This window comes from Oncorhynchus kisutch, linkage group LG3, assembly GCF_002021735.2.
Source record: "Oncorhynchus kisutch isolate 150728-3 linkage group LG3, Okis_V2, whole genome shotgun sequence".
NCBI lineage: Eukaryota > Metazoa > Chordata > Actinopteri > Salmoniformes > Salmonidae > Oncorhynchus > Oncorhynchus kisutch.
Window position 1 is genome coordinate 49,327,092 of NC_034176.2, and position 13,128 is coordinate 49,340,219.

The following is a 13,128-nucleotide window of genomic DNA, read 5'->3' on the forward strand; positions in this document are numbered from 1 at the left end:
TGCATTAATAAAACTTTTTTTTTTTGCTTTTCATTTTCTGCATGGTGAAATAAATGCTAAATCCTACGTTAACGTGACCATGTCCTAGTCATATTAGTAGGCTAGCCCATTGCTAGTTGATGCATTTTTAGTTCTCCCTTAATTTGAAATGGGATATTTTTATCGCTGTCACATGAAACTGCTCAAGCATGGAAGTCAAATACTCATTTTCCACCATCACTTGCAAATAATTCATTAAAAATCCTACAATGTGATTTTCCTAGATTTTTTTGGGTTGTCATTGTTGAAGTGTACCTATGATGAAAATTACAGGCCTCATCTTTTTAAGTGGGAGAATTTGCACAATTGGTGGCTGACTAAATACTTTTTTGCCCCACTGTATATGAATTTAAAAAACTGCTGATTTAAAAAAAATCTTGTATTGGCTTTTTTATAGGCCCTCCAATAATCGGTCAAGCTTTAGTGTTGTGCCTACCTGGCATACGTAAACAGCGCATGAGTTTCAAGTTTGGGAATGCGTAATTGTATTTGCGTTCACTTTTGATAATGGGTTTTTCCTCAAATGGAACAATCACATGTATAGCCCACTACCATGTGCGCATTGCTGCGCTTTTAATGTGAAGAAATAGCCTAATTGTTTATCAACATTTTAAGCTAAACGTTCTGATCTGTCCACAACTAGCCTATGTTTGGAATATTTATTTCTCGCACAGAATATAATAGGTCAACATTTTTACTATGGGGGATAGTAGAGTGACATAGACTAGTGCTTTTGCAGATCGTTAGGCCTACTCCTCTTGTTGGCTGGCGAAACGTAAATGTGGACAGTTCTTCCAATATCTTCAATATGCTCCTCGGAATTGGATAAGGACGGACGTAGTTGCATTCCTGATGTCTGTCTCCACTTGTATGTAGCCTGTGAGAAAGATCCAATCACGTAACGGAGACGCTTCGGATTGCGCAGCTCACTCAGGCAGAAGGGCACAGCGCAGCACTCTGGCCGCAAAAGGCATGGATTTTTTTAGTGTTCATTACGGCCACAATGGGGATCCCGCTGTGAAATGTGAGGCCTTGTCAAGTGCATGTCAAATTGTGAATGAGAGACTATTGGAGTGTGTACAGCCTGAGCAAGAAACTAAGCAGTGCTCATGCCTTTCAAGCTACTTTTTTGAAATCATCATTTGTCTCATCATGCAGCAATGTATTAAAAATCAAAACGTAAAGCAAAACATTTTTAGAACTAAAGTTACATTAATAACTCTAAATTAAGCAAATGGGAGTACCTATTCCTTTGTTAACCTCTCAATACCGCAAACTCCCTCAAATCTTCGTTCAATTGTATTCCTCATACTATATAATAATGCCACGGAATTATAAGAAATTCTTGTCTGCTAAATGAACTAGTGTAGCCCACAGCCGTTTGGCATAGCCACATCAGGACCCATCATAAGGACAACTCAGAGTATGCTATGCTTTTCTTCTGAAATAGACTACATATTCTTCATATCATGCTTGTTTAGACCTGTCTAAAATAAATAATGGAGTTATTGTGAATGTGTAGGCTATAATACATGGATTTATTAGACTTTTTAAAATGGCTTGTAGGCAGTGTGGAAGCCAAGAGATACTAAATGTGTATGTTAATTAACCGTTTCGTAATCGCCACAGCCCTAGATGTTACAGACCATTTTTCTTTTGTGGGGAGGGGGCAAGTGACTCAAGCTTTTGGACTAGTAAAAAAAAAAATCTGTCCTACTTGTCCAAAGGACAGTTGGTTAAAGTGAATTCCAAGCCCTGGGGCTGAGAGAGAAATGTATAGTTGGGGACTCATGCCATAACATGTTTTATCCTGAACGCATAGTTTTGGAATTATAGATTCTCCCTGACTAACTTTTATTTGGTTCTAAAATATCTTATTTAAAAAATACCTATATATAGGTATATATAGGTAAATTATCATTTCTGCACCCTTTATCTGGTTTGTCTTGAGAAAAGGTTCCCCCACCCCATCCAAAACCTGTATTTTTTGGGGTGGACATACGTAGGTGGCCCGAAAAACACTTAGGCTGCCCGTCAATACTTTTCTACGCAGAAAAAACCTGCCAATTGTTTTAACGATAGAATTGGGCATAGCGGATGGTCAGTTGGCCTATTATCTGAGGAAGATGAATATCATGTGTGTGTTCCAAATGGCACCCTATCCCCTTATGGGCCCTGATCAAAGTATTGCAGTCTATATGGAAGAACGTGTCAGTTGGGTCACAGCTCTTGGCTCTCTTCACTCTTAGGTAGTGTAAATGATTCAACACAAAGTTGGCAAATGTGTGTGATGTCACCAACACCCACTTTCTTGACTCCAACTTCAAAACTCTTAATTCAGTTTGATTCATGCACAGCTTGTAAAGCCCTTGAGAGGAAATTTGTGTAGGATACTGATTGAAGCCGAGGCTGTGACTCTGACCCTATACGATTCCCCCAGGGAATCTTTCCACTTGATATGCTATCACTTCACTTCAACCACAGCTGACCATTAATCGCACTGGTATAAATCTTTGACCAGGTTGGTGGTAATTCAGGTGCGGGGCGGGGACTGTCATTCCTGCATCTCTAAAATGTAAATATAGGCTTACTATGAATGATCTTGTGACTAGCGTTAGTTTCAAGTATCCCTTTGGTATGAAGTCAATTACTAATCCCAGAGAATGGCATTGTGTTTTGGTTTTCACATTGTGGAATAAGTGAGGGCCTTACTAGTTTTGTCAGTTTATCATAAAACATTGAAGTAGATTTTCCCCAAGGAAGGAGTTGGCTGCTTAATATGAGACGAGATTGACATTTTTTAGAATGACAAAATCAGTTGGGGAACAGCTCTGACAGGAATGTTGGTATTTGCCATCCATTGTTGTTTTGAATAGCATAAGACTGATCACACAGGTTGTTTTCATCACAAAGGGAAAATGGAAACTGTAACATAAGGTTACTTTTATTTAATATTTCTAGCATTGCTCAAGATCATGAAGCTATACCTTCTTATAAAATGTAAATTTGTCATAGATGGATTTGTTGGCTATCTCCTTTCATACCAATATTCATTAATCCCAATTCTTATTTCTCCTCCTCTCTTTCTTTCTTTCTTGCTTGCAGTCTTGGGACGTTTTCTTTCGCAATGCCAATGCAGGTGCTCCCCCGGGCATGGCCCACCAGAGCCCTCTGAGCCTGGCCGGTCTCCCTCAAGCCCAGTCTTTGGCAGGGGCTCAGCCCAACGTGGAGAAGCTGGTGGAGGATCACCTGGCTGTCCAATCCCTCATTCGTGCCTACCAGGTCAGACCAGTCAGCCACCACTGGCTCTCACAGAGCTACAACATTTGAAAACAAGGACAACCATGTCTAAAGTTGTAGTATTTTAACCTTTTATTTAACTAGGCAAGTCAGTTAAGAACAAATTCATAGTTTACAATGATGGCCTACAGCCGGGGATAGAACCAGGGTCTGTAGTGATGCCTCTACCACTGAGATGCCGTGCCTTAGACCGCTGCGCCACTCGGAAGCCAACAAGTAAGCATGCCAAGTAGTTTTACTATTACAAAACATTCAGCAGCCAGAAAGCTGTGACTGTTTAACCAAAATATATTGTAAATTGCATCGAGTGGTGGCACACAAGATAAGAACACAGAACCTATTGTTAGTAAACTATTGTAGTCAAAGAAAATAACCCATATTGCCTCCTCGCTATTTGAGTAATCTCTACCTTTTTTGAGTTTGAGGTTTAAAATAGACAATCTTTGTTGTCTGTGAGCATAGCTAAATATTTCCACAGAGTTGACCGTCAGACTTAATGATACCAACTATGCTGATAATGGACTAACATTTTAGTGATATACAGTACCTGTGCTGAAATGGTTGACATTTGAAAGCTGGGACAAAGGTGAGATGTATTTTTATACCATAAAGAACTGTGACCTCATGATGTTAACTGAAATGCCTATTATAATGTGCACTTGAATGTTTCCTATTTTGTTGTATTGTTGTGGTTTTGTTTGAAACCTTGTTTTACCATGTGTCTAATGTTACCTTATTTCCAGTTGAATGGCCATCACAACGCAGATCTCGATCCTCTTGGCATCAGTTGTATAAATTTTGATGATGTCCCAGTACCTACTGGGGTTCAGAATGTCGGTGAGAAATGTTCCCTCACAGCTGTGCGAGACAATAATGAGCTTGTTTGTGTTAATGTTGCTTTCCCATTTCCTCCCTCCTTTTTCTCTCTTCTCTTTATTTTTCTTTCAAATCCCTTTCAACACTTCTATGTCTCTACACTCACACCCCTCCCCCCTCTCATCCCACCTATCGGATGTTTTGTTCCATTTCCCCTCGGACCTGTTTCTTTAGATCCGTGGGCACCATGTTGCTCAGCTGGACCCTCTGGGGATTATGGATGCCGATCTGGACTCTCACGTCCCCAATGACATTATAACGTCCTCGGATAAACTCGGTGAGGAGAATGAGCCACTTGCTACAGATCTTCCTGGCAACTGGGTAGCTGAGCAATCTGTTTGGCATGACATGCTGGTCTATGTATAGTCTACACTGACCTCTGTAAACATGTGCCCATTTGTCCCTGAAAGGGCTCCTTGCCCCTTGTTTTCCTGAAATGCCACATATTTGCATTGATGCTTTTTGACTTACTTGACTTAAATCTCTTTGCCACCTTGGGAGTATAGGGCGTCCACCATGGGAGTATCCGTGGTTCGGTTTTTGTAGTAATTTTTTAAACCGTTGGGTGAATGATTAGCCAAGACAGCTGGGCCCACTGTTATCATGTTGCTCAGCTGTACCCTCTGGGGATTATGGATTCCAGTCTGGACTCTCATGTCCCCATTTACATTATAACATCCTCGGATAAACTCAGTGAGGAGAATGAGCCACTCACTACAGATCCGCCGTCGACTGGGTAGCTAAGCAAGCTCGGTTTGGCATGAAATGCTGGTTTTTGTATGGCCTATACTGGCCTTCCTCTGTATAAAGATGTCGCCGTACTGTATGGCCGCCGTTTTGCGAGCTCCTGCCAATTGTTTTAACGATAGAATTGGGCATAGCGGATGGTCAGTTGGCCTATTATCTGAGGAAGATGAATATCATGTGTGTGTTCCAAATGGCACCCTATCCCCTTATGGGCCCTGATCAAAGTATTGCAGTCTATATGGAAGAACGTGTCAGTTGGGTCGCAGCTCTTGGCTCTCTTCACTCTTAGGTAGTGTAAATGATTCAACACGAAGTTGGTAAATGTGTGTGATGTCACCAACACCCACTTTCTTGACTCTCCTTTGCGAGCTCTGGCCAAACTTAGCTTTTTCCACATTGATGGGGCTGCAGGGGAGCGGGTCGAGAGCTTCAAGTTTATTTTTGTACATTTTATTCATAAAAATGTATCAGTTAAGAACAAATACAATGACGGCCTACCCTGGCCAAACCCTGACGACGCTGGGCCATTTGTGCGCGCTGCCCTATGGGACACCCAATCACGGCAGGATGTAATGCAGCCTGGATTCAAACCAGGGACTGCAGTGACTCCTCTGCACTGAGATGCAGTGACTTAGACCGCTGCGCCACTCAGGAGCCTCGGGTGTCCAAATCACTAAGGACTTAAAATGGTCCACAAACACTCCTTGGGAGGTTGAAAAGGTTTGGAATGGGCCCTCAAAAGTTCTACCAAGTGAGAGCATCTTGACTGCATCACTGCTTGGTGTGGCAACAGCACCGCCCTCAATCTCATGGCACTACAAAGGGTGGTGCGGCAGGCCAGTACATCACTGTGGCCAAGCTCCCTGCCATCCAGGACCTCCATATCAGGAAGGTCTGGAAAATCATTTAATACTCCTGCCACCCAAGCCATAGACTGTTCTCTCTGCTTCTGTATGGCAAGCTGTACTTTAGCGTTCTCAACAAGCTAATCTCTATTGGACTCTAGAGCAGTGGAAACGCGTTCTCTGGAGTGATAAATCACGCTTCACCATCTCGTGGTCCGAATCTGGGTTTGACGAATGCATGGATAACGCTACTTGCCCAAATGCATAGTGTCAACTGTAAAGTTTGGTAGAGGAGGAATAATGGTCTGGGGCTGTTTGGGCTCGTCCCCTTAGTTCCAGTGAAGTGAAATTGTAATGCTATAGCATACAATAACATTCTAGACAATTCTGTGCTTTCAACTTTGTGGCAACAGTTTGGGGAAAGGCCCTTTCCTGTTTCTGCATGACAATGCCCCTGTGCACAAAGTGAGGTCCATACAGAAATGCTTTGAGATTGGTGTGGAAGAACTTGACTGGCCTGCACAGAGCCCTGACCTCAACCCCATCAAAAGGCCTTTGGGATGAATTGGAATGCTGGCTGTGAGCCAGGCCTTATCGCCCAACAGCAGTGCCTGACCTCACTAATGCTCTTGTGGCTGAATGGAAGCAAGTCCACGCAGCAATGTTCTGACATCTAGTGGAAAGCCTTCCCAGGAGAGTGGAGGCTGTTATAGCAGCAAAGGGGGGACCAACTCCATATCAATGTCCATGATTTTGGAATGAGGTGTTTGACGAGCAGGTGTCCACATACTTTTGTTCATATAGTGTACATGTATACTGACTCCACACACTACTCACATACAACCATCATATACACTGCTGCTACTCTGTCATATATCCTGATGCCGTGTCACCTTAACCCTATACATATCTAACTCTATCACACCAGCATCCCTGCACATGGTAAATATGGTCATGGATTTGACCCTGTATATAGCTTACTTGCTTTCTCATGTTCTTATTTTTAGTTCTCGTGTGTTTTTGTTCCACCTAATGTTATTTTTAGTAGTATATGAATTACTGCTTTGTTGGGTTTAGAGCTTGCAAGAAATGCATTTCACTGTACTTGTGAATGTGACATTAAAACTTATCCGAAGTGGTAGTTGATAATTTTTCGACAATGCTCTATGATCAAGACTGTGCTTTGTCTGACCTCTCGCCCTAGACCTGTCCAGTTTGTCTGGACCTACCGGGAGTTGTCTCCCACTGGCATAGCTCTGAGCGGTCGTTGAGGTACACAAGCCCTCTTACCACGACAAAGTGACAGTCCAAAAAGCATCAATACAAATAGCAGTTTCTTAGGTACCACTTCTTTGTAGGGCAGATCTGTACTGTATGACTTCTCTGTCTGCAGGCAGCCAAGCACAAATTGAAATGAAAGTTAAATGCTGTTATAACAATATTGTCTGGAGTGCTCCGTTTAAGTTCACATACAGTAGCCTTCTTGAGTGACACCGCTACATCCCCAGTTTGAAGCCAATCACTGGTTTTAATGACATGATTTAAGTGTCCCATTACACTACTGTCTATCAGTGGCGGGACATATTTAGAGTTCTCCTAGATTTTCTGGCGTATCTCCTAAATCTACTAACCATCTTGCTTGACTGGACCACATTCTCCCTCACATTACTCGCACCCTTTCTTGGGTATGGTAAATCCCCTCTTTTAATATACTTCTCAGTAAAAATGAACAGCTATTCAACGCATTTGTAGTTTCCTCCTGAAGTATGGTATAGGGGGACAGGAGTTGTCTCTTCTGCCAACTATAACTTTTAGGCCTTAGTTCTTACTGTTCACAACAACAGCTACAGTATGACTCCTAACAGTAAGATATTAACTGTTTGGAAAGGTTAATCACCTTCAACTTGGATTATAAGAAAAAAGGGGAGGGAAGGGACATTTCTATGAACCAGCATACCCCTAAACCTTGTACCCCTCTTCTTGTTGGTGACTGAATAGTCTAATTAGTGGTGCTCTCAAGATCTGTATACTTTCTGCATGTCTGATGGTTATTAGTTCCAGTACAGCACGTCTCGGTCTGCATGGGGCATTTTTCAGTTTGGCTGTGATCCGGGTGTGATGTTTGTGCATTCTGCAGCAAGGCAGGTACAGCATTTTCTAGATGTAATTTGCACTTAAAGCTGTGTTTGCCACCCTTGTTGTGGTTGGTGCTGCGCTGTCGCTAGAGTTCAGAAGCAGTCAGTCAGTGGTGCTGCTGTGGTGATTGACGTTGTGAGGGGGGGATTCTCGCAAACAAATCGAAGTTAAAAGAACAAGCCAGTGGTCTAGAGGTCTAAACCGCTTCCTCCGGCACACGTCTATAGTGTCTGCATAAATTTGAATCCGGCCTACTGCCCTTTGACACAACCTCCCCTATCTTTCCCCACTGTCGTCCTCTCTTTATAAAGTGCCATGGGTGTTTGCTCGCAGCGGAGGGCGCAGCTGAAATTTTACTTTGCAAACGCCAACCCACCACCATGTGTGGTGGGAGGGTTCCAGGTGGTTTCTGCCGTCCCTGGCTGCAGAAATCATGATGGTGGCCTCTGGTATGCAGAGACGGTGGAAACATTATCAAACTATCTCTGTGTTACATTCACACAAGCAGTTTTCCATAACTAGGTAGCTAGCTATGGTCTTTCAAGCTAACTTTGCTGTGTTTGCTTTGTTATCCACTCGGCATAGCTAGCTAGCTATATGTAGTTAGATGGAAAATGCCAAAATCAGCTTATGGCCGTCTGGAAAACCATTCACTAGCTTACGAGTCGTAAATACAAGTTGGAATCATCTCTGTACCCAGAGTTATTCAACATGCTAAAATCTAATGTCTCCTACTAAGGAAATTACTTCGGCAGTACTTTAGCGTTCTCAACAAGTATGAAACGCATGAATGGATGTATTTCGTTGCTCCGAGTTATACAAGTTGTATTTTGGAAAACTGACTGGATGTAAACTTGGTATTGGCAAGCTAGCTAGTGGCCTACTTTGTTGTTGGTTACATCTCACCGTAAATATTTTTTTATCACATTAGCTAACTTTAGCCATAGTTAGCTGGCGTCGTAATGTTCCATAAATGTGCATACTTAGCTTATTTTGCTAGTAGCAAATGCCATTTTGTTTAACAAACTATCAACACACCTAGTGGGTTTACGGCAAGAAATCAATTAAATAGTACCAAGTCATGTTAGCTACGTACGAACACACATCACCAGCAAGAGATACTAGCGCCACCAGTAGTGCCATTTACTCTGAGTGTGGTAGGCGAGAACTCTGCTCCGCTGAGAGTATAATTCGAGAGAACGACTTCTTATTGTCTGCGCGAACCACCCAAAGTTCCACTTCGATTCTAGTTTGCTGACCCCTTCAATGTGTTTGAGTAGTGGTAGAGATGTCCATGATGGAGAATGGGGGCATGGGTCACTAACCTTTTCCGGGTTTCTCTCCCCCTGATGCCTCCTCCAGACCTGGCATTGTTCAAGGACCGTCTCAGTATTCTAACTGTCGGAGGTATGGCAACACAAGTCTCCCTGTAGTTTTGTCCCTTTCTCTGTGCCTGAATATTTGCTTTTTGTATTGTTTGAGTAGGAATGTTTGCTGTATCTTTCTCACATCTTTTTTTGTTGTTGGCTTTTCAATAGAATACACTTGATGAACAACTGCTAGTGTTCTCGTTGGAATGTTTGGTTATTTATCACATGATCGGATTCTAAGCCATCAGCTGCCCTGAAATAAAGGAGAAAGTTAGAGCCTCTCTCTAGCAGCCCCAGTGTGTGGGTGTCGGAGAACACGACCATCTTAAGACAATAGGTTCATCTATATGTCAGTGTACTCCTTTAGTGCTTTCCTGTTGTAGATCTAGCTGAGTAGACAGTGTTGGAGTAGTAGGCAATAGATAAGCGTATTTTAAACTACAAAAGTGTTTAGTGTAGTGGTACAGTACCTAGTCGCATTCCTCTCAAACGGTGGTGAAATTTGGTTACATTATCTGGCAGAATATTTCAACCACTGAAAGTTCCAGTTGGATTGCAGTTTTAAAAAATTATGATACATTTATTTTAATGTAAAGCAACTGTTTCAGAATCAGATTGCATATCACATTTCAGAGCTGACAAACATTGGGAGATATATACACTCGGTGGTCAGTTTATTAGGTAAACCCATCTGAATTCTTTGGGGCATGGAAATATTGCTAATTGGTATCAAGGGACCTAACGTGTGCCAGTAAAACATTCCCCACACCATTACACCACCACCAGCCTGTACTGTTGACACCAGCAGGATGGGGCCATGGACTCATGCTGCTTATGCCAAATCCTAACTCTGCCATCAGCATGACGCAACAGGATCTGTCGGGCCAGGCAATATTTTTCCAAGACTCAATTGTCCAGTGATCGTGTGCCAACTGGAGCCACTAATTGTTGTTTTTCGCTGATAAAGTAGAATCAGGTGTGGTCGTCTGCGGGAATAGCCCATCTGTGACAAGGATCAACGAGTTTTGCATTCCCAGATGCCGTTCTGCACACCACTGTTGTACTGCGCCGTTATTTGCCTCTTTGGGACCACCCTGTTAGCTTGCACGATTCTTGCCATTCTCCTTCAAAATAACATCAACTAGCTGTTTTTGCCCACAGGACTTTCTTCCTCTGACTGGATATTTTTTTGTTTGTTTCACCATTCTTAGGTCAGGTTTCCCCATCTGGTGTCCTGTGGGTGATTTTTTTTATTTTGCCCCACAGGTTTTAAGCAAAAACTAATTAAATTATTATTTCAAATAGTTTTGACATAAGACTGTAAAGACACCAGCAAATCAGCTCAAATGTTTATTTAGGAAATCTGTTCCAAATATTTCTCAAGCATTTCAAAATATTCCCACGCATTATAGATGGAGTGCATTCGGAAGGTATTAAAACCCTTTACTTTTTTTCCACTTTTTGTTGTTACAGCCTTATTTTCAAATGGATTAAGTAAAATAAAAAATCTCATCAATCTACACACAATACCCCATAATGACAAAACGACACTGTTCTTGATGACCTTCAATGCTGCAGAAATGTTTTGGTAACCTTTCCCAGATCTGTGCCTCAACACAATCCTGTCTATGAGCTCTATGTACAATTCCTTTGACCTCATGGCTTTGGTTTTTGTTTTGACATGAACTGTGGGACCAAATCATGTCCAATCAATTGAATTTACCACAGGTGGATCCGAGCAAATTGTAGAAACGTCTCAAGGATGATCAATTAGAACAGGATGCACCTGAGCTCAATTTCAAGTCTGATAGCAAAGGGTCTGAATAGTTACGTAAATAAGGTATTTCAGTTTTTCTAAATAAATGTGCAAAACAAATCTAACAACCTTTTTGCTTTGTTATTATGGGGTATTGTGTGTAGATTGCATTTAATCAATTTTAGAATACGGCTGTAACGTAACAAAGTGGAGTCAATGGGTCTGAATACTTTTCGAAGGAACTATTATTTATTTATTTGTTTGTTTATTATAGTGCCTTCGGAAAGTTTTCAAGTGTTCTAAAACTTTTCACTGTGTGTGTGTGTGCGCACACATTCACTACCGGTCAAAAGTTTTAGAACACCTGCTCATTCAAGGGTTTTTCTTTATTTGTACTATTTTCAACATTGTAGAATAATAGTGAAGATATAAACTATGAAATAATACATATGGAATCATATAGTAACCAAAAAAGTGTTAAACAAATCAAAATATATTTTATCTTTGAGATTCTTCTAATAGCCACCAATTGCCTTGATGACAGCATTGCACACTCTTGGCATTCTCTCAACCAGCTTCATGAGGTAGTAATTAATAGTTCATTTGTGGAATTTCATTCCTCAATAGTTTGAGCCAATCAGTATAACTGATTAACAAGGTAGGGGTGGTATACAGAAGATGTATCTTTGGTCTAAAAGCCCAAGTCCATATTATGGCAAGAACAGCTCAAATAAGCAAAGAGAATCAACAGTCCATCATTACTTTAAGACATGAAATTCAGTCAATACGGAACATTTCATTAACTTTGAAAGTTTCTTCAAGTACAGTCGCAAGAAACATCAAGCGCTATGATAAAACTGGCTCTCATGAGGACCGCCACAGGAATGGAAGACCCAGAATTACCTCTGCTGCAGAGGATAAGTTCATTAGAGTTACCAGCCTCAGAAATTGCAGCCCAAATAAATGCTTGACAAGAGTTCAAGTAACAGACACATCTCAACATCAACTGTTCAGAGGAGACTGTGAATCAGGCCTTCATGGTCGAATTGCTGCAAAGTAACCACTACTTAAGGACACCAATAAGAAGAAGAGCCTTGCTTGGGCCAAGAAACACACGCAATGGACATCTGACCTGTTTACATTTTTCCTTTGGTCTGGAGTCCAAATTGGAGATTTTTGGTTCCAACTCCTGTGTCTTTGTGAGACATGGTGTGGGTGAACGGATATCCGCATGTGTATTTCCCACTGTAAAGTATGTAGGAGGCGGTGTTATGGTGTGGGGGTGGTTTGCGGGTGACACTGTCTGATTTTATTTAGAATTCAATGCGTACTTAACCAGCATGGCTACCACAGCATTCTGCAACAATACGCCATCCCATCTGGTTTGCCTTTAGGGGGAGTATAATTTGTTTTTCAACAGGATAATGACCCAACACACCTCTAGGCTGTGTAAGGGCTATTTGACCAAGGAGGAGAGTGATGGGGTGCTGCATCAGATGACCTGGCCTCTACAATCCCCTGGCCTCAACGAAATTTAGATGGTTTGGGATCATTTGGACCGCAGTGTGAAGGAAAAGCAGCCAACAATTGCTCAGTATATGTGGGAACTCCTTCAAGACTGTTTGAAAAGCATTCCAGATGAAGCTGGTTGAGAGAATGCCAAGAGTTTGCAAAGGGGTGGCTATTTCAAGAATCTCAAATATAAAATATATTTAGATTTGTTAAAAAAAATTTTGGTTACTACATGATTCCATGTGTGTTACTTCATAGTTTTGTTGTCTCCGCTATTATTTTACATTGTCGTATATATTAGGCTCTTTCCTGTTTCTGCATGACTGTGCACATAGCGAGGTCCATACTGAAATGTTTTGTCAAGACCAGTGTGGAAGAGCTTGGCTGGCCTGGGCAGATCCCTGACATCAACCCCTTTGAACGCCTTTGGGATTAATTGCCGACTGTGAGCCAGTTCTAATCGCCCAACATCAGTGCCTGACCTCACTAATGCTCTTGTGGCTGAATGGAAGCAAGTTCCCGTAGCAATGTTCCAACATCGAGTGGA

The 13,128-nt window shown here is 41.8% G+C and overlaps 1 protein-coding gene across 3 annotated transcripts in view; it reads left to right on the plus strand.

Moving 5' to 3' along the window:
* ogdha (oxoglutarate dehydrogenase a) overlaps positions 1-13,128 on the plus strand; it is an 82,589-nt gene that overhangs the window by 34,046 nt on the left and 35,415 nt on the right. The window contains exons 3-5 of one of the 3 annotated variants that reach the window (XM_020476264.2): positions 3,145-3,321; positions 4,390-4,492; positions 9,306-9,350. In XM_020476264.2, the coding sequence (XP_020331853.1) occupies positions 3,145-3,321; positions 4,390-4,492; positions 9,306-9,350 (325 nt within the window). Of the gene's footprint in view, positions 1-3,144; positions 3,322-4,082; positions 4,177-4,389; positions 4,493-9,305; positions 9,351-13,128 lie in introns of all 3 variants that reach the window. The other 2 variants (XM_020476283.2, XM_020476280.2) reach the window with 2 other exon arrangements.